This window comes from Haemorhous mexicanus, chromosome 4 (assembly GCF_027477595.1).
Source record: "Haemorhous mexicanus isolate bHaeMex1 chromosome 4, bHaeMex1.pri, whole genome shotgun sequence".
NCBI classification, from domain to species: Eukaryota; Metazoa; Chordata; class Aves; order Passeriformes; family Fringillidae; genus Haemorhous; species Haemorhous mexicanus.
The window spans coordinates 35,000,489-35,023,025 of NC_082344.1; the positions used below are offsets into that span (position 1 = coordinate 35,000,489).

At 38.6% G+C, this 22,537-nt stretch overlaps 2 protein-coding genes across 2 annotated transcripts; one reads left to right on the forward strand and one right to left on the reverse strand.

Moving 5' to 3' along the window:
* The first annotated feature begins 646 nt into the window (after window positions 1-646).
* On the forward strand, window positions 647-11,791 carry TDO2 (tryptophan 2,3-dioxygenase). The gene is made up of 12 exons (XM_059844439.1): window positions 647-746; window positions 1,126-1,231; window positions 2,368-2,458; window positions 3,283-3,353; window positions 5,055-5,182; window positions 6,867-7,053; window positions 7,822-7,929; window positions 8,834-8,945; window positions 9,072-9,129; window positions 9,632-9,711; window positions 10,271-10,361; window positions 11,206-11,791. Exons 1-12 carry the CDS (start codon window positions 712-714, stop codon window positions 11,357-11,359), a joined length of 1,221 nt encoding a protein of 406 aa, XP_059700422.1. The 5' UTR covers window positions 647-711; the 3' UTR covers window positions 11,360-11,791.
* A 261-nt stretch (window positions 11,792-12,052) lies between these two features.
* CTSO (cathepsin O) lies at window positions 12,053-21,512 on the reverse strand. Its single transcript, XM_059844440.1, has 8 exons — window positions 21,248-21,512; window positions 20,523-20,628; window positions 19,384-19,517; window positions 18,124-18,291; window positions 16,559-16,680; window positions 15,215-15,378; window positions 14,665-14,757; window positions 12,053-13,317 (listed from the first exon to the last, which is right to left on the reverse strand). The coding sequence occupies exons 1-8, from the start codon at window positions 21,377-21,379 to the stop codon at window positions 13,283-13,285; spliced, it is 954 nt and encodes a 317-aa protein (XP_059700423.1). The 5' UTR covers window positions 21,380-21,512; the 3' UTR covers window positions 12,053-13,282.
* Between the last annotated feature and the right edge of the window lie 1,025 nt (window positions 21,513-22,537).

The window sequence follows — 22,537 nt, forward strand, 5'->3', positions numbered from 1 at the left end:
TGAGACTGAAACTTTTGTGCAAGGAGAAAACATTAAGAAATTATTCTGAATTAAATACTTGGAAAACCAGCATGAGAGGTTCATGATGCTTTTGGTACTTTATTTATTCTGTGTACATTTTAAAAAATTATATATTTTACTTCAAACCTCTTTGAAAAAGCACTATTTAGTCTGTCATGGAAACACATTTTCCCACCTTCTCCCCACCCCTCTTTTCTCTTTCCCTGTGTCTGATTTTTTAAACTTAATAGTACCCTAATACAAAAGGCTGCAGGTTAAAAACCTACTGTAACAACTTGTGGTTTTATTAAATATTGCCTTCTTATCACACACAGACCTCTCACTGACTTGCACCTTCCACACTACACCATACAGCTGCATCCAAAGAAGGAACTGGTGGAAACCTTGCAGTAGGAAGCACAAAAAGCTTGTGCCACAGGACAAAACAAGCATGTCATCCATTCAGTTTTCAACTGGCAAGGAAAGACACAGTCCTGGAGAGCCAACAAAGCATGAACTTCCTGACCTTTGTGCTGTGATGGTTTCTGTCATTATTGAATAGTGGGGATGGGCTGAGGGCTAAGGAGGGGAATTTGGGGGTTGGCCTTGGCAGAGAGATAAGGCTACATATAAGGGAGCTGCAGCAGGTTTGGGAACTCTAGCAGGGTATTTTCCCCAGTGTGCAGCTCAGCGAGTTTGGATCCTGAAATCATGAGCCAGTGCCCCTTCGCGGGGAAGAATTACCTGTGAGTCCTTCCTCTTTCTGTTTTGCTTTTTATATTCAATTCAAATGAATTGTGTTGGTGTTGGTGCAAAATATGAAATCTCAGAGAGGAATTACTTATTATCAACAAACAGACAGCTGTAGCTGTAGTTATCATTTAGCTCTGGCTAAATAAGTAAAGAGCATACAAGAACTTGTCTGAGCACTTGTTATTTTATGTGATGCTACCAGCTTTACTGTGACAAGAGGAATTTCAGTTTTTATCAAAAGCCTGCTTTACTTGTTCCCTTTATCAAAATAAAGCATTGTTTGAATTGTAGATGCATCTGTTAGTAAAAAGGCAGGTATATTCATAATTCCTTAATTGAACAATTTACATATTTACTTCATTTTCTTCTTAGATTTAATTTTAGCAAGCTATCTTTGGAAGATGAAAATGATGACAAATCTCAAGAAGGAGTAAATAAAGCCAGCAAAGGTGGGCTTATCTACGGAGAATACCTACAGGTAAGTTTAATGATTTCATGTTTGCTGTCCTGGTTGCTCTTGAGGCAGCACCTGTGACTGGCACTTCTCCCAGCAGCCAGCCAGTTACTGAGACAGGTCCCCAGGTGTAACAGGCACAGGTGCCCATCTCAGCTGGGACCTCAAGGTGCACTGTGGGAAGATCTCTCAACCTGCAAGGAATAGGGATATTTTGGAGGGTTGGTAGGGAATTATCCATGTTGGTAAACTGTGAAGTGACACACCACTAAAAGCTTTCTTTGGTCTGACAGTAATCACTCAGCAATTTCTGCCTGTCAGCAGGCTCTGTGCAACGTCCTTGAAAGTCCAGAATGCTCGGCTGGAAAAATCTAGTTCAGAAATCTAGGGGGTGGGATGATGACTAGGGGGACATAAAAAAAACCCAAAAAAAAGCTGCAAAAGCTAGAAGTAATTAAGAAAGAAGTAAAAATAAAATACCATAGGTAGTAAAAGAATCCAAAAGTTATTTTGGGGTTTTTTTTTAGATGGCATGAACTGAAGGGAATTACCCTGCTTTTAACCAAACTACGAGTATGTCAGCTTGGGTTTGCTGACAAACTCTTTAGAATTTTGCAAAGATTAATTTGAATACAGCTATGATTAGATTGCAAATTTGACTAAGAAAAAAATTTAGTAATGTCAGAACTGAAATTATTATTACTGCCTCTACTCAGAGCTCTTATGCTGATATTGTTGTATGATTACTCAGAATTTTACTATAGGAACTCTGTTTTCATGGGACATGGCAGTAGAAATCTAAAACCTGAAAAACATGCTGGATATTTTGTTTTCTCTATTTTTAAACTATACATTATATATATATATATATATATATATATATATATATATATATATATATAAAATATAATTAAAATTACCGTTAAAATTGTCAAAACTTTATTACTTGAGGTACCTAAGTGTTCCATTTCAGACAAGATTTTTTCCTAATTAAAAAGTCATACCTGAGACAATTTAGTCAAATTTCTCATATAACCTACAGTGTGAGGTCTGTATATGTATTTTTTAAAAATATTATTCTCAAAAAGTATCTGTAGGCAGTAAAACTGCCATTACTAATAGCAGAGCTTTACAGAACAGTTTCTACCTTTATTTTTAAGCTGAACAAAATATTGAATGCTCAAGAACTTGAGAGTGAGAAGAAAGGGAAAAAAATACACGATGAGCATCTTTTCATTGTGACACATCAAGGTAAGTGGAGGAGAGCAGCGGTGGTTGACCAATTTTTTTGTCCCAGAGAGTTAATTTGTGCTGACACATGCAATATGCCATTTTTTTTCATTTCAGACACTAGCACAGCAATATCTGTATTTTATCTGTTTTTATATATGCATATATTCATATATAAATTTTAAGGCAGTAGTCAACTCTTTGCTTGTGAAGCCATGAGTATAACATTTGGATTTGGTAAACCAAGATATGGATGGTTCTGTTCTTAGAGGAATTAAGGTAGTGAAAACCTTGGTGTCATCCAAACAACAGGGCTGGTATGCAGGTTATTGTAGGCAAATTTTATGTGTTGCCCTGTGCCTTCTCTGGAATTCCAGTTTTAGCCATCTAGAATCTGTCTAGACATCAGCACACCAGTTAGGCACTCCCTAATGTCCATATCTTCCTGTTTTTCAGACCCTGGCATGATGATATTTTCTGGTTTTGACAGAAAACACGTAGTTTGTAAGCAGGTGTTGAGTTAGATTTTATTGAAGTATCAGAACTGGATTTTCTCTTTCCTCCTTTTGTAATGAACAATCTGCAGATCAAATATCTGATGCATAAAATATATTTTAAAAAATTCTGTCAGTATTCTTGACTCTAGATTATTCTGCCTAATACTTTAGGTAAGGAACAGAAGACTGCAACAAGTAATAAGTTTATGTGTAGGTATCTTCCTGCACACTGGCAGTGTCAATGTAGGCTGTTAATTTCAAATAAACATGTAAGAATTTTTCTTTCTTGGTGCTAAGAAGGATGAAGTAACCTTGAAGTTGATGCTAACAGTGTCTTTCTTGTTGTAGCATATGAACTCTGGTTTAAGCAGATTTTGTGGGAAATGGACTCCGTGCGAGTGATCTTTCAGAATGGTCATGTGAGTTAAAACAAATATGAATTCTGGGAAAATTCAGCCCTGATTTTCTGTTGCTTCCTGCCTCTCAGTCTGATATACTTGGGTTTCCTAAAGCAGCATATGCTCTTTTTAGAAACAGCATCAAAAGACCAAATAAAATTTTTCTGAGTCTTATGTCCCGATAGTACAGATTTTTGATCAGCAAAATCTTACTTCCTCCTGAAGTATGCCTTTTGTGTAGATCTCCTTCCAAGGCCAATTTAATTGGCCAAAATGCTCTCATACTCTCCTGCCAGTGCTGGGTAATTGCAGAAACTTAAGCTGGAAATATCTACCGCCCAAAAAGCAGGCTCAGAGGCAAAACTGAAAAGCAGAAGGTTCAAAGGTATTTTTATGTAGAAAATTAATTCCTGCCTTTGTTCAGTTTCTGAAGTCTACATACTATCTCCTTCCATCCAATATCTGCTGTGAGGAGAACTCATTTTTGTCATTGTGTCATAGTAAATCCAACAGAGAAGCAATAATCCAAAACAGTGTAATACTGTGCAAGAATTTCTGAAAATTACAGATATAAGCACATCTTCACATTTGCCCAAAGCTAAACACACATTATAACAGTAGGTAAGAATGGAAAACTCTCAAATTGTTACTACATCCACAGAAAAATCTGCCTGCATGCAGTTTGAGAAATACCTTGAGTACATCATTAGCATGTGTCCAAGCAGCAAATTTGAAACTAGACCAGATTGAAAGAAGGAAACTTCTTTTCAAGGTCCAATGAAAATGTTCTCTGTTGTCCATTATATTCCTAATTTCATTGGCCTTTTAGTTTAATATTTTATCAAATTGTAACATACCATAATCAGTTCTAAAGAAGATTTTTTTTTTTTTTTTTGTGAAAAATGAAGCCTTGCTTGTGATCAGAATTTGAAATGTCAGTGTTAAGGTCAAATACACAGCCAAGCAATTAGGGAAATGAATATCATCTGCCATTTTTTTGTAGTTTGATATTTCCTGGTTGCATGCCCAGATTTTAGAGAGAAGTTTAATCCCATTGAAACTGAACAGAATTTTAGCAGACTCCTCTGCGGGCAGAGTGTTTAATTTAGTGAAAAAAAGAACTTCTGTTCTTTTTTCCATTTAATATTATCTATTTCCCACCAGATGGAGTCTTTTCTCTTCTTCTCTGCTTGCTAATGAACATTTCTGATGAACACCTTTTAGATTGCTCTCCTGATGTAGCTGTCAGATTATTTAACTTCTCAACTTCTAAGTAATTTTCTTACCTGCCTTAAGGCTTGCAGAATGGAGCAAGACTAGAAATAATTCTAGAAGTAATTATAACAAAAGGTATATAATTTTCATATATATAGTATTAAGTTACAATAATATTGTAATTATTGGAAATTATAAATTATTTTTATAATTTAATTTCTTTGACTTCTATTTTAGTCAAAAACATAGAAAAAAACCCCTGTGTGATAGGCCTACATATAATGTAGCATCAGTCAGAAAAAAATGGATTTCAATCTTTGAAATTTAGAATTTCAGTTTTAAGTTAAAACCAGAGTGCTCTATTCCATATGAGATTCTGTCTCTATGGATTTCCCATGGGAAGGACTTGGGAACTATAGTGATGTACAACAGAGAAAAGACAGGAAGTAACTTGGTAGGATCTAGACAAAACACCATTCTGGTTATGATCTTTATTTTTTTTTACAGGTAAGAGATGAGAGGAACATGCTGAAGGTTATTACTCGAATGAACAGAATTTCACTGATTCTGAAATTACTTGTGGAACAGTTCTCAGTTTTGGAAACTATGACTGCATTGGACTTCTTTGATTTCAGGTAAAGACTTATTATTCCTCCACAGCAATCCAGGAGCTGGTAATTCCCATCCTTAGAACTGATTGTGAATTTAGCATGTGTGCTGGTGTCTGTCAGCGAGCTGAGAGTTGACCTTGGAGAGGCAAACATGACATTAAAGTGCAAGGGTCAGTTATGAAATTGACCCTGACTGTGAGTCCAGCATGTTCTGCAAAAAAGTACAAGTGAATTGTTGACTCTTTTGTGTTGGGTGCTGCTGACTGGTTCCAGGGTCAAAAGTTAAAACTGCAGGAACAACAGAAATAGCTCATGGTTCTGCTAGCAATTTAGTTGAAACTTGGCACTGCACATTGAAGCCTTGTTCTATGGCAAATCATAGACGTGCCTGGGGGAGAGACATGCATGCTCCCTAGATTATCAAGCAGGTATTTCAGCTGTCTTGGTTTGCATGGGGTTGCCTTGGAGGCTGGAGGAAGCATTCCTGTCCTTGGTTCCCAGTAACTTCTGCTGCCCAGTAGCAGCTCAATGGATTTCTGGGCTGAGTGGCTGTACCTCTTCTGCCTTCTCCTTAGGCTTTCTCTGGATCCTTTGGCTTATCTCACCTCTCCCATGGCATTTCTTTCTCTTCCTTCTCTACACCTAGGCCCTTCCACCACACTTCCATGTGTTACAGCTTCATCCACTGTCTTCCTTCCCTGCTCTTCTCCTGCTCGTGTCACTTGTGCATATCTGTCTGCCTTGTGACCTCAGTGCCATCCAGCATCCCATTTTGGTACCCTTTCCCTTCGATCTCTTAATGTTCCCTATTGAAAAGAGCAGGGAACTATGATTCTTCTTCACTTGTTTGAATTGAGAATTACCCTACAGCAGGGGAGATCCATGGGCTAATCATCCATTTTCGTCCATACCTGCTTCAGCTTTTCAACCACATACTCATTTGATAAGTAAACAGAAGATTAAATCCATGATGTGTCTTTGTCAAATCTTGCACTCGCAATTCAAAATGCATTACAATTCAAAATGCATTACAATTGCATTACCATTACCTAGAAATGTGGGATTTCACGTTGCTTTAACTAATAATTGTTTTTCAGCATGGTCAGATGGTTTAACTCTTAAGATTTCCATTAATGAATCCCTCAAAAAAAAACCCAACAAAACCCACTGGAGTTTTTCTGAGCATTATTCTACTCTATAGAATAAGACAATATACAACAATATTGCACATATATATATTGCATGTATAGACTCTTATATGTAATAATATATAGGAATTATGCTGTGTATCAAGACTATTAAAAATGGCATGTTGTTGGCATGTTATTGTGAAAATTTTTGTAACAGCTTTTTGGGGTGCAGCTGCTTAGTCTATTTGGAAAGGAAATGATATTCACTGACATTGCCTCCTGTACATCACATGCACAAAGCTGCCCTTTTAAAGCACAAAGTCACACATTTATTTTTGCACTACCTGTGTATGCACAAACAATATAGAACTAGAAAATGAGATTATAATTGCACTGTAGTTGCATTAAAATTATTTGTTTTTTTTTCCTCTTCCTAAGTGCAGTCATATAAAAAAGTCCTCAGGTAGCTATTTGATATTCTTCAGATGTGAAATATGGGGGATTTTTAGAGAACAAGAGAAATCCAGCATTGTAAAATAACATCCTGCATTTTTCTATCTTTTCTCCTGTTCCCAAAGATACTACCTAAGCCCAGCCTCAGGTTTTCAGAGCCTGCAGTTTCGCTTGCTGGAGAACAAGATTGGTGTTCCCCAAAGCCTGAGAGTCCCTTATAACAGAAGGCATTACCGTGATAACTTCAAGGGACAGGATCATGAACTACTGCTTCAATCAGAGCAAGAACCAACGCTGCTGCAACTTGTGGAGGTAACAATGTCTGTCTTGGACCTTGCCTCATTTTCCCCATCTCCCAAGAATGTCCTTCATTAGTGTCAATAACAAATTCTCCTACCTAAAGAGAAACAAGCATGTTGGCAAATTCTGTGTCAATTGTGTTTTGGATTCTTGACAAATTTGGGATGAAAGAGAGTTAATCGTTAGTAAACCTCCTGATTTTTCACAGCATCTTTCTTTGGTCTGAAAATTCTGGCTGTTAAACTGGTAAATTGCATTGTAGAAGTGTGAGCTAAGAATGTAAATGCACTGTTTCATTTGCATTGCTTTTCATGACTATAAGCCCTTTTGGAAGAAAAACTTTAAAAATAGTCCCACTGTTAGTGATGGCTATTAGAGAGGTTAAAAACTATAGATGGCTCTGTCTTCCTTCCTTCTGAGATTTATCATTACTTTTCTCCTATATATGTGTGGAATAAGGTTTGTTTTCCTTTGGTTTATTTTAAAGATATCCTTAGAATGAAAGTGCTTCTGTCTTCCAACATTGGCCATGCAACCTGGAACCTGAGGGGGTTGGTATGGCACCATCATGCAGGTGTAAATCCTCCACATGGACATGCTGAATTTAGCAATAAGCACTTCTACAGGATGCTGTAGAAGATCTTATTGCTAAACCAGAATTGTAGCAGTAGAATTTATGTTGCTGTAACTTGTAATTCTAGGATAATGCAGTTGCACTGTTATTGCTTGAACATGTTATTATTATTATTATTACTACTACTGCTGCTATTATTATTGAAGGCATGGCTGGAAAGAACTCCGGGACTTGATTCAGAAGAATTTGATTTCTGGGGACAATTTGAAGAGAATGTTTTAAAAGGCCTAGAAGAGGAATTTGCCTTGATACAGGTATGTAGTTTATTCTTGAACTACCTATAGGAAAGGACATCTGGCAAAATGATATTCTGACATAAATGTAACTTTTGGCTTGCTCAAAGTTTCTCACTCACTTCACATAATCTTCATCAGTCTTTGTCTGCAAGAAGCAAAAAAAAAAATTGCAAATCCTTCAGGAAACAGGAATATTTTTTTAATTTGACATCTAAGATGATTTAAAGCATGAGATACAGGAAAGATATGGATTGCAAAAGGGATGGACTAGTATAAATGGAAGGGCTGAATCTGATTTTACTGAAACTTAAACTTCACCATAAGTTAGCACTTGCATCTACAATCTAGACGAAATATGAAATTTGAGCTCCTGAGCTGTCGATATGGAATGTCCCTATTAATATCCCATTCAAATAAGCACCAGAAAATCCCTGACTATTTTAAGACCTGTAGCTTTAAATAACATTTTAAATATTTTCATTTTAATGAAAAAAATAAGAATTTATCAACTTCCTGTGAATATCTGTTTATGACTTTCTAACTTATCTAAACTTTTTCATTTACAATTTTCTTGCCCACAGCTCTAGCAAGGATGTAATTTTTTTGCCTTGAAAACAAATCAGATAAGATTCGAATAAATTGTGATTAACTTTTTTAAGGCCTCTAGACCAAGAAATGTGATAAATTGCCAGTTTTTTTGAATATTCATTTATCTGAGTTGTGTTGTATTTAATTGTACATTTCTTGGTAATTGTACATTTCAAAGGACAGTGACTCATGTATCTTATTTGAAAATACAGTTCTTACATCTAAGATTCAAACTTCAGAGTATTTATTTAAATAAAAGCTGCAAAATGAGTCATTCAAGTGCTCCATTTTCCCTGTTGAATTCCAAAGCTTGTCTTTGTTTTAAATACCAAAGGCCAAAGCAGAATCAGAAGAAAAAGATGACTTATTGTCTGAATTCCAAAAGCAGAGAGATGTATTACTTTCATTATTTGATGAAAAACGCCATGAACATCTGCTCAGTAAAGGTAGGTTTTATTACCATATGTGAATATGTACTTTGTATGTTTTATACATGTCATTTATAAATGCTTGTTATAGCACTGAAGTTGCAGCAGAATGAGCAACAAACTGAGGACACTTGTATTTTGCAGGGGAGAGACGGCTGTCCTACAAAGCACTGAAGGGGGCCTTGATGATCTACTTCTACAGGTGATGTTGTATGATGTCTTAGATGGTGACTGGCAGGAGGAGAGGTGAAGGTTAAGAACAGCAGCACAGGTTTAGTTAGGCTGGAATGGGCTGTGGGAAGCAATCCATTTCAGCCCTCCACACAGGAACCCTGATTAGTCAGATACAGCTGAAAGGTCAGACCAGGCTGCTCAGGGCCATGTCCTGATGAGTTCTGAATATCTTCAAGGATGGAAATTGCACATCCCCTCTGGGCAGCTTGAACAGATGCTGCTTCTCAGATTGTAACCAGTAAATGCCTTGTTCTACCTGTCCTAGAAAGATCTGGAGTCCTTTTTCAAGCTCCAAAATAAAGGGGCAGATCAAGACTTACACAGCAGAATCATTTGTTAAAATATCTAGTGATATTCCAGTACCAATTTAGAAAAAGCATGCTTTAAGTCACTAAGCACTGCTGAAATGCAACTTTGAAAAATACAGCTTATGCTGAGAGGTCTCACTGTCTTCTCTTTCATTTTCCAAGGGAGGAGCCTCGTTTCCAGGTTCCCTTTCAGCTCCTCACCTCCCTTATGGATCTCGATGTGCTCATGACTAAATGGAGATGTAAGTTTGACTGTGACACTCCCTCTTCTAGATGCAAATAAATTGTTCTGTCTCTGAGTTACACCCAGTCTTAGTATTGAGCTTTGGAGTTCATGCGTTAGGAATGACTCTTTTTGTTTTACTTCAGCCAAAGATAAAGAGCTACTGCTGTGATTATTAGATATATATGGGTATAGCTAACACTTCTATGACCTGTTTTAAGTGTATTATCTTACTTAAGAGACAGGTATCTATTTTTCAATGTATCCTAAAAAGTCATAATGTCATGTCTTTAAATGCAAACATTCCTTCTGCCTCCTTCCCTATCTAGACATAGATGAGTGAATGTATAATTCTGTATTCACAGAGCATAGTAATGTGTAATAATTAGTGTGCTCATTCTGAATTAACAATAATTTTATATAATTGACTGAAGAATGGCAGAATTAACTCCTGCATTGCTGAACACCTAAGAGTTCTGTATCCCTGTAAAGATCTCTGAATGAGCTTCAATAAGTGTGACCCTTTAGTTACATTTAAGTACTGAACATGTGCTATTTTCTCCTTTTGTATCATTTAGATAACCATGTCTGTTTGGTGCACAGAATGATTGGTGGCAAGGCTGGCACTGGAGGCTCATCAGGCTACCACTACTTGCGCTCAACAGTGAGGTAGAAATAATGTGTTTCCCCTGTACCTGCAACAATGCAGTTCATAAATACTCCAGTGCTGGGAGACATAATTCAGATGGCTCACTGGAGGCCAAAGGGCTGCTGACTCTCTTCTGGGACTCTAGTATATCTCCCCTTGGTTATTTTACATTTATATATATATATATATATATATATGTAAATTCCAAGCCTTCTAGGGCACAAAGAACTCCTTTTGATCACTCATGCAAAGTGCCATCTGTAATTCTCAGTCGAGGGGTCCAGGTGTTACAGCGATAATATGAACCCTGCATTGTTCAGCTGGTGTACCAGCTAGCCCAAGTTAATGAGGTGACACAGCCTGGAAGTGAGCCCCAGCTACTGTGTGACAGAGTTTCTTTATTCCCTAGCATGACCTCTAATTGCACAACCTCTGTAAAAGAGGATCTTTGGAGTTGGCTCTCAAAGAGCTGTGAACCACCATGTAGTGCTGTGAGCAACTGCTATCACAACCAATGGAACAGAGAGCAGAGCAGAAAGCAGATGTTTGACTGATATTGAGGATTGAATATCCACTTTTTTTCTTAGAAAGCTCTCCCACTCTGCCTTAATGTCAGGTTAACATTATTGTTCCTAGATAAATTCTGCTAGAGATCACACCCTATGGACTCTGCATTTTCAGAAGAAAATGCTACTGTAGATCCCGCTATGCCCTAGGAAGTCAGGACTGGATTCTTGCTCGGCAGTATTCAGGAGGGCTAGTGCAAGGAATCTTGTTATTTGCATGAGAAAGAATGATTACTGAGGATTTAGAAAATATGGCCTTCTATGCTGATGGAATTATTGTCCCAATTGTCTTTTTCAGTGACAGGTACAAGGTGTTTGTGGATTTGTTCAATCTTTCAACATTTCTAGTGCCACGACACTGGATACCAAAGATGAACCCAAGCATTCATAAATTCCTTTACACAGCAGAATACTGTGACAGCTCCTACTTCAGCAGTGATGACTCGGACTAGCCTGCCTTTCTAGGCTGTTGCTGTAAAGAACTTCCTGACTTTCACCTTCAGTGGTGCTCCCAGCCGTTCCCACCAAGACTGTGGGTGTGTAAATATGTATTTATGTACGACAGCTTTGTGAATAGTACAATGGGCTTGTGGAAGAAATTAATTGCTTGTAGAAAAAATAAATCTGTATTGAGTTAGCCTATGTTAAGAGTAAAATGATGCCCCAATTCAACACAGGGCCAATTTAACTCTTAGCTGGCTTCTTAAACCCTGTGCCTAGAGAGAGAGAAAACTACATGCAGTTATTATGATAATGACTTATTTGTACATATTTTTGTATTTGCTTGCTTGCCTAACTAATTTATAACTAGTTAAGGATATAATCAATCTCATCACCTTCAGAAGACTATTCAGTTCTGAGCTCTAGTGCTATTTCAAAAGGAATATTGGGTTAAAAGTTTCAAAAGCTAGATTCATAAAAGTAAGTCCTGAATCTACAGAAACCAAACCATCCTGAACTTATAATACATCAAGAATCATGTTGCTATCTCTTTACATGTGAATGTAAATCCCTTACATAGAAATACTGTTAAAAATAGCAGATATATGTACTTACTTTGCATTCCAAATAAAGCAGTATTAAAGCTCTTCTTCTGTTAAGTCTCCTTCTAAAGCAAACTATAAATTTCAAACAAGAGTATGACAGGCATTTGAAGTGATTTTTATTCAAACTGGTATACAATAAAAGGCAACTTTGGCTATAGAATATTGATAAAGCAGTACCATCTTCTCATTAAATGGACTTCTGTCTTTTTAAGTGCTTCCTTTGGAAAGAAACAAACACTGCAGGCTGGAATTTCTGGTAAGTTCCCTCTACCACAATATTTCAGGTATTTATACCTGGCAGTAGCAGCTCAAAAACACTGGAGGCACGTCTGTGTTTCCTATTGCTGTGACTACATTACTCTTATCTGTGTCCACTAGGGACTTTGCTTTCCAGTTATGAAAGAGTGCTATCTGTTGTTTGTAAGTCATTCAGGCAAGGCCAGATTACACAACACTCAGGAGCACAGAAGACTTCACATTTTTTAAAACTGAAGTTTTCAGCCAAGTAAATTCACTGAGTAGCAAAACCTGAAGTAAAAAAACATTACACTTGGGCTTCCTTTCATTTAGAATATTAACAATTAGAAGGAATAAAACAGCAACACTTAACAATATACAATAATAAATACTTGTTGCATTTGTCATAAAAGTTATAAAAAACTAATCTAAAAACATGGTACAGTAATTGAGTGCAAAAAATTACAGAATTGCTTCAATACTTCTTAAAAGATACACGTAAAGCATTTGAGGTGAAAAATTCAGAGCATTTTAGAATTACATGTTTCATTGTGAGTTCTCGTTACATTTGCCCACAGCTCAGCAAAGCTGGAAAACCTTTTTATTACCAGCAAGTCGCACCTCTAAATTCAATTAATGAGGGAAATTTAGCACTTGCTCTATTGGATATATTCTGTAATTGCTGACTTTCTAAACTGTTACTCATGATTCTTCTTATACTCAAATGATTTCAATAATACTCTTATAGTATTGATTTTTTGATTCAAATTCCTTCTTATTTGTCATAATTTCTTTCCTTTTAAGATTTTTCTGGGAATAGTATTCAACACCTGGCATTTGAGGCTTTGGTCCATCTTTGTAGCTCCTATATGTGCACTCTGCAGACGAGTCTTCTTACTCCATGAGAAATTTGGCATTCAACACAAATTAAAAATAAAAGCATTTTTAAAAATTTCAACCAGGAGTTGCAGGAATTGCCCTTACAGCCATTTCTTATCTTTGAAAATGGTGTTATGAATTCCATCTTCATATACAGTGTCTTTCCTCATGATACTTGTGGTCTTTGACCAGTTGTAGAGGCCCAGAGGAATGTCAAACAAATACTGCTGAAACTGTATCTGCTATACCTAGAAATGACATGAAATTTGGTTTTAATAAATACTGAAGTAGAGACTTTCCAGAATTCATATTCATATAATGCCCTCTCCCCTCCATGCCACGACAGGAGGGCAACCCCTTTACTTCTTCCTTTCCTGGCATATATAGTTGAAACCTAATCTCCTCCTTTTTCTGCTTTTATGTTCAAAATTTTATATCCTGGTGGTATCAGAGAAACTCTTAATCAGAAGACAACATCTCTGTGGGAGAAGGAGCAATTACTGTCTTTGCTAGATTGTTCTTGTGAGGTACACTACAGAAAACATGAAAGATCCTGCTTTTTGAAAATAACACATCTGTTCTCCCTGCCATGTCTATAATTGACTTGCTGTAACACTTCTTCTAAATTTCTCTTTCCAAACTGTTTATACAACAGTAAGAACAAAGATTCAGTAACATGAGAAAGCTGTGATTGGATACCTTACTCTGATCTTTACTAAGCCCAGGCAAACTGAATATTGTCTATTCTTTATGTGCAGAAGACTTGGGTAATCTAACACCTCCTGCAATGACTGAGAGCTGCTGTGAAACACACATGGAAGGGAAAGCCAGTGGGTTACTCTAACACATAAAATTACAACAGATACACAACACTTCTTCTCTAGTGGAACCATCCCACCAATTTGGCTCAGCTATCTGATGATAAACCAGAGCTTGACTTGCCTTACCTCCATACCTAGCAGCAACTGGGTATTTAATGCTACAGGAATCCCTCAAACACAAAGAAAAAAAAATCATGCAAACAACACTAGTGCAGGAGATTGAACTAGCACTGAAAGGATATATCTCTGTCCTACAAGAAAAGCCACGAGCAGGGTACACAATTCCCAGGTAGATTAGCTTTTCATATTTGTTTGTTAAACTGAGCCTAGAGATACTGGCTCAGAGAAACTGAGCCCAGAGATACTACCAGACAAGGACAGCAGCTGTTTTACCTACAGGGAGTACAGCAATGGCACCCACCTACAACCATCACACATGGCTGGATATTTTACAGTGCCATTACCTCTGCATGGTAAGGGACAACAGTACTTTGATTATTTGTTTTGTCTTACACAGATTTGCCTTTACATGGTGCTTTTCAATCATTCAACTACAAGCCTTGGTTGAACTAGAAACCACTTCATTTATTTTTCCATCTGGACTCCTTTAATCTCTTTTAAAGCATAGCAATGATTTTTACCACCTCAGAGGATCCCATTATATCTTTATTACATGATTACATATATTATATGATGATGATATTAATTTGTTATAGCCATTGAGAAACATATCCCAGCCCATGGCCTTTACCACTTAATATTTGTCATACTTACCACAGACATTGCCGCCCATCTTAACACGAATGTAGCCATCTATTCCCCACGTCGGCCCCCAAGAGTTCTGTACAATCCAGTAAGGAATGCTACCTGGAAGAGACATCTCATGAACAAGAGACGACATGAGAATTGGGAAGCTTTAGCCTCTTAACACTTTACAGAGTTAATTAGCATTTCAGTATCTCTCTGTTTCTGATGGATGGATGATACAGGCAGTGAAACCTACTGTTCACGTAGATAACAGCTAATATTCCAGTATGGGAAGACTGGATATGGGCTCTTCTAGCATAAAGACACACACAGCCATGGTCTTGACTTTACAAGGATGAAGTCACACAGAACTGAAGAAGCAATGACAAAAACAGTTTTTCTTCTGGCTGATGTGAAGATTATGTGATCTTCAAAGAACTTCCAGAACTGATGTGACATCAAACCGAACAGCTTCCAACAGAAAACCAAGTTTTGGATTTTAATCACTTATCCCACAAAAGACAAGTTGCAGGTAAAAGAAATCTACTGTGCTGAAGTTCAGCTGGTGGAAACTCACCTGTTCTGTCAAAACCAGTGATAAGAACAGCATGGTTTGCTCTTCCACTGGAGCAGTGATATTGTATGATTCCACCGAGATAATCCTGCCAGCTAACGGCATCGACTGTCACTGCCAAAGGGCCCCAGCTGACAAGCATCCTCATCATTTCCTCTTCTTGACCACTGCAAAAGAAGTGAGTAAAAATACCAAGTTACTTAAGTTAGCACACTAAAGTGATTAGAGTGATTGTAATGTACTTGTTAAGAACAGTTTAAAACTCAAATAATTAAACTCTTTCCTCCAAGTTCTACGTATCACACATCAGTAATTATGTATTTCAAATACTACAACACAGTGATACAAATATAGGACACACCAACTTTGGGACAGGTGTAGATTCAAACACATAAAATTATTAAATAGCAGAAGGTTTCTAGGTCAAGCCAGTGGCAGTGGAGAGCACTTCATACTTTTTGTACATCACTCTTCTTAATCAAAACCAGCTTTGAACAAACCATTAGTCTGTATTAGAATTTTCCACTGTTTTGTAAACCTACAGAAGTACCTCTTAATATAATAATACACTAAGTATGTGTTTATACATATCAAAACACAGGACATTTCCCCTATCAGACATTTATCGTTAGCACCCTCATACAGTTTTATTCATCTAGAGCAGGAAATTTTCATCACTGAAAATATGTTCATTAACTAAATTTGGCAAATACAGACTGGCAAAGATATGACTGATTTTGGTTACTTATATCTAGAAGTAACACAATCCCTAGTAAGAATAATACTTCTTGTCTTTATTCAGTAGCTGTACTGTACTGGTAACAATTAGAAATGAAGTTTCATCACACAGAAACCTTAAAAGCTGAAGTTTTTACAGAGTTCAGTTGACAACACTGTTTCTAAAGTCATGGGCTGGAGAGGATGCAGGTAGATATGTAAATGCATGAATACTGAAGTAGTTGAATGCTTCCTAATTTTTTCAATAAATTCCACTTACTGTTGGTAGTATTTACTGTTTCTGACAAAAGCAGTGTAATGTTCATATAGTAAAAAACAGTAACTGACTCTCTGTTCCAGTTTATAGTCAATTTCAAAGACCTAATTTTAAGACACAAGCCTTCTTATTTCAACAGGCTTAGTGATGGCAGTGTTGAGTGGATTCATTGTGGCAAGCCTTAACTTTCAAAGATGTTATGCATTAATCCCTCTCCAGCACAGAACTACAGAACTGATGCAATCAACCTCCCAACCTTTGCCTGGTCAATGCACTGTTCACTCCACCTAACTCCACAATTGCTGAACACAGAAGGAAAAGGACAGTGAAAGAAAAGAATGAATAATAGCTACCTGAAGTCATACGCGGCAAATCCTGTTATTGAAACTCCAAAATCTGAGCGCTCAAAATAATGGCACAGTCCTGTCTGAGCTTTGAAAGTGTATTCTGAATCTCTCACGAGTTTTACTTTGGTCTGCAAGAAGGTAATTAAGTAAGAGTTTAATGCATTTGACTTTACCACTATGCACCTCAAAATGTATGGAGAATGACCACATAACCCACTCAAAATTCAGGGTGTACTGGGCAAGATTAGAATGTCACGTTGTGAAATAACTATTTACTAGCTCTAGTTTCCTTGTTCACTGAGCTTCAGAAGGGATTCAGAAATCTTTAAATAAGAAACTAAATCTAAAAGGCACCTCTGGTTTAAAAAGCATTCCTGTAAATTTCAAGACACAGATATTCATTCAGTTCATTCATTAACTATTAATTCTCCTCAAATGACTTCCACACACAAAATTATATTCTCCTTGGGACAGTTAAAGAAGCACAATTATCCCAAAAAGTTTTATAAAATACTGTAAAGTCCAATTCTGTTCCTAGCAGGGAATTCTCATGCTAGGACATGATGAATGCACCAGGCTTTTATACTTTTCATGTCTTCTGGAGTACAGCATTTTTATGACAACTTCTTCAGCACTTTTATGACAACTTCTTCAGCATTTTTATGACAACTTCTTCAGCCTAATTCATTTGTGGTTCCTCTGCTGCCAAGAGGGAATTTTCCTTCAGAGCAATAAAGGTGAACATCCTCTGTTGTTCTTGATATTCAAACTTATACAAGTTATCTACAGTGTTATTAGCCATGGGTATATTACTCTTCAAGGGTAGAATTATGCTTTCATAAATTCTGAGGGGTTTTTTAATTCAAAAAACTGAAAGAATTCTTTTTATATTTTTGTAATTCAATCGGAGACGGTACTTTTTATTTCAAAGATATTAAAATGTTTCTATTTACCTATGTTATTGACACATATTTTGAATTTTTAATGAAATTAAATATTTTAGCAACAACTGAAGTAAAAACTTTGAATGCATTTTCAATGTTTTGGTCTGCAAGGGAAACAAAGGTAAACGCAGTTCATTTTATTCTGAGGTTTTCCACACACACTTGTACATAATTCTACAGTGTCTGCAAGAGAAACTACTGAAATTTGAAATCAGAAAATATCAGGATCCTTCCCTTTCCCCAGATGCTGGTGCTTTAAATCCACAAAATACCATATGCATAGGTGGCTCTGCCTACATTGGTACTGTATGCCTGCAAATCAATTCAGGAACATTACTTTCAGCCCCTGTGGACTGATTTGTTATGTTCACAAGAACATGTATGGACCATAAAGCTCCAATCAAATTTCAATTCTGCTTGAACTAATTCTCTCCTGGTTTCAAACTAAAGAAATAAGCATTTATACATATACACAACCACATACATGTATGCATATACATACACACGCATATGGTTAAAAAACCCCCTATACATTTCACCTTCCCCATCAGTTTTTTTTCCAATAAATAAGAACGCTAATAGAGAAGCTGATGAAGTCTTTTGGGATTTTTACAAAGAGTTTCAAACCTGGTTCAGCCAGCTCAAAGCGCTAACAGTGGATCCCCCGCTGCAGCCATAGTTATTGTATGAGCAGTCAATAACTTGCTGCACACTGAGCTCTTCCAGGGTGTTTCTTTTAATTGCATAGGCAGATTCTATGCCACCTACCACGCTGAAAGCCCAGCAGCCTCCACACTGATAGAGACAAAAGAGAAATGGCAGAGAAAGCAAAAGTCAGCTTTGATTTTGAAGCCTGATATGAAAAAAGAGGCAAAAGAATCTTCCAATGCTCCTCATTTAATACATCATCCTTGAACTCTGTTTTTAAGGCAATTATAAAGAAATGTTAACATCCATTTAAAATACTGAACTGTTTTCCCCCCTATATTTCTCTCTGAATGCTAGAAATGCATTATGGGTGTCTTTCTAAGGACTCCTTCCTCATGAATTTCTGAATTTTTGTTCTTTACAATAGGTCTGAGGATGCTTTGGATGCTTTTACTGTGAGATATCTTATTTTCAAAAAAAAAGAAAAAAAGGGGAGGGAGGGATCAGGGTAAAATTAGTTTTTGACCACATTAGTAAGTTTTTCTAGAATTTTGTACAAGCAGATTACAGTTTAAGAAATAGTACAGTGAAATGAAACATAATAGAAAAAAATCTTAGACTATAACAATCTATACTGCGATTCTAGGCTCTTTGAACTGTGACATTTAAAATAAGCAGCAGAATTCATTCCTCACAAGGTCCTATGTGAAGCATAGAAAGGAGACACTGGGGACTGAGCAGCTTCTTTCTTACCAGTGCCCATAACCACTTTGGGATAAACTGTAATTGTGTGGGGTCTGGTTACTTTGCTACCCTGAATGCATCCCCTGAGGAATTCACTGGTAAGGATGTGGGTGTTGACCAGCCAAGGGGATTCAGTCACAGGAGGAAAACAACAGGAAAGGATCTACACCTCTCCAGGTGGGATGAGACCAAGTACCAAACCCACCTTGATTCCTTCAGAAAAATACAAAACACACATGGTGCAAAATATTTGGAGATTCACTTAACTAAATCAAAAAGTATATTACAGATTTTAAATGCACAACTTCTACACCTCATTCTTTTAAGCCTAATACCTCTTTACATAAAATGCTACATGACTTTGTGGATGTTCAGCTGGCTGCTCTTGTGCCAGCGCTCCAAGGAGCCTTCAGGCAGAGCTGGTCCCTGCAAAACCTTCCCTGTGCTCTACAGCTGACCTGCTGAGAACCAGGAAGGGAAAACACCAGGACTTACTGTCTGCTGATTTCTCACTTCTGCAATGACTTTCTTGTCCCTCCAGTCAAACTTCTTTGGCAGAGGCTTTTCCTTTCCCTTTGGCACTTTTATGTATCTGGGAAGTTTGTGAGGCATGCTTCTCAAGTAAATAGCTAAAAACAGAACATAACATAAACATATCTAAATCTATGAACAAAAAAAATCCCACCAACTGCTTTACTAGAATTCACAGGTAACTTTAATCTGCAATTACCAACACGAGATTGTATCACATTCTAAAATCCATTAAAAATTCATGTATTTTAAAACAGTCATTATGCTCCGGAATGAATGTAAGTATTTCTACAGGTTCAGAAAGAACAGAAATACTCTATGTAGGGAATGTGGGTAGAAAGTGTGAAGATTTTCTGAAGCTGAACAATAACCATAACCACTCCTTAAAACAAATTTTATGTGAAAATTTCCAAAACATTTTACTTACTTAAAAAATACTTTGTTTTACCCATGTACAAGGAGAAAATAAGAGGAGAATAAAGATTCTGAAACACCTTAAAGTTGCTGGGTTGTCACTAAAAAATGTTGCTTCATTATTTAAAATTAAAGCAAGATGTTAAATCCTCTGATAAATGGAACATGTAACAACAGACATGAACAGCAAGAAGGGAAATTTTCTAGAGTTTTCTAGGGAAAAAAAAAAAAACCAAGTATGTCATATTGCTTGAGAAAGCTCCAGCTGTCATTATACAGCCATGGACCTCCAAGCATTGTTTGGACTGTAGTCAGCTTTGTACCGGGGTGGGGAATATGAACTTACTGCAGAACCTTGTCTCTCTTCCTTTTTCAAAAAGGAAGAACCTTATGTATCTTCCTTTCTTCTCTTGTAACTCAAGAAAGTTTTAAAGAGCAGTGAGAAGAAAGAAGGAAAACCAGAATTGCCTGAATACATAAACATATTCAGGCTGTGGGTAATTCAACCTTGCAAGACTACAGAAGATGAAGAGGATTGTTGTATCCTCCAGAAGTACTTACAGTTTGGTACCAGTCATTGTAAATTAGCTGACTATCAGCACAGGAAGGATCTGTAAGTGTGAAAGACACAAGGTTCTGGGAAAAATTAAAAAATGACAGAAAAGGCATTAGAAAACCAGAAAAGGTACCTTTGAACTCTTCAGGAAACAGATGAGAAAACTGATTTATTCCATAGACAGCAGTCGTATTATCTTTTGATAATGAATTCAATAATCTAATTCTTTTAGCACTTTCCTGAAGGAATAAAAAATAATCGTGGGCATTATTAAGTTAGCAGCAGGGACAAAATGTTAGAGCAGAAAAAAAAAAGGTCAGTAACAGTAAACATGAAATTAGATAACAAGAACTGTTCACCTCAAATTCATCCTGTATCCCTAGCAATAGGAAAACCATTACACTAATTTCACCTCCAACAGATACCAAAAAAAGCATTTGTTAAGTGCAAAAAATTGACACGAAACAGACAAAACAGGCACGCTGAGAAGAAGCTGCGTCAAACTCATCTGATGTCCTTCTTTGACAGGACAACAAACCTTGTGGTTTAGAGACATGCAACAAGGTCTCCAGAAACAAGTTAACCCCATCACCTCAGGAAGCGAAAGAACAGCATAATGACCTAGAGGCCTCTCGGCGTCTCCCCGGCGGCCCGATGTCGCTGGGCAGCCGCTCTGGCGGCCGGCGGTGACCCCGGGAGCGGCACCGGGCGGGCGGGCGCGTCCGGGCCTGCGGGAGGGGAGCTCCGCCTGCCCCCGCCTCCGGCCTGCCCCAGCCGGCCCAGAGCCCGCTCAGCCCCGCAGAGCCCGCTCAGCCCCGCAGCGCGGATGGCGAGGGCAGCGCGGGCTGGGACACCTACCCGCAGAGCTGCCGCCGCTCCCTCTCGCTGCCGGCCGCCGCCGTCCCGCAGCCGGGTGCCCGTGAGGGCGGCACTGCCCGGCCGCAGCAGGCACAGCAGCAGCGCCAGCACCGCCATCGGCGGCCGTGCCATGGCGGGGCGGGCCCGGGCACGCACCTCCGCCCGCGGAGCTGAGGTCCGACGGGTTCCGAGCGGGAAAGGGGCCGAACCCTGCTTCCTTCCCAGCCCGCGGCCGGAGGCCAGCCCCACTGCCACTACCAGCGGGGCCGGTGCCCGGCGGGCGGGGCGGGGCATCAAGGAGCGCCCGCCCCGCAGCGCCGCTCCCTCAGCGCCGCACGGGGCTGAGGGCACGCCTGCGGATCCTTCTCCCGGGGCTCCGGCGCCCAGTCCGAGCTGTGTTCGAGAGCGCTCAGCAGCGCTTGGGCAGAGCCATGTTTCCAGCCGTGTTTTCCATGTGGGAGATGGACAGGCGCGCAGGGCTGCAAGGGAGGGGCGAGGGCATGCTGAGCGTTCAGGTATCTGCCAGGTTATAAATTCGTGCAAGCCCTTCTCCGAGAGGAGAGCCAGTTGGTACCTGCAAGCTGGGCTGCCAGTAGGAGAGGGAAGCTGCAGCAATGCAGGTTAGAGGCTTTAGCAAGGGAAGGCACGGGCGGGCAGAGCAGAGCTGCCCGGTGCTACACAACTGTGCCCGCAGCCCCTGCGTCCTAGTGAGAGAGCTGGTGCTCAAAATACACACGGAGAGAAACCATGACTTTCCTCAGAGACTGGTCATGCTGGTACATGCTTGGGTAAGCAAGTCGGTGTTCAGCGTTTAAAAGCTCCATTAGGACGCTACCAGTTAATAGAGCCCTCTTTGTTAATTTCCATCACCAGGCATTTTTACGCAGTGCCTGTAGATAGGATATTTGTATGTTTTAAAACTGCTGTATGTTTCAGTTCTCTCTGCTGCTTTCCCCCCACGTATCCTCTTGTTAACAAGGTGCAGACACGCGTTCCCTGTCCTGTGGTGCCAGTAGCGCACCTGGTAGCGCTGTGCTTAGGGAACAAACCTGTGGGGATCACAATCCAGCTTTGCATTTGCCCTCCTCCCATGGAATTAGCTGAACTGCCACTGGTTTTGTTACAGGGAAGGCTATTTATGTCTCATAGCCAGTGAATGGAAGAGCTTGTTAGCAGGGCAGATTTTATTGGTTATTCTGACACGGTTCATCACTGTAAATTCAGGATTGGCGTTGGAGACTTTATTACAATTTATTACAAACTCATCTTGACAGATTGAGGTCTGGAGTC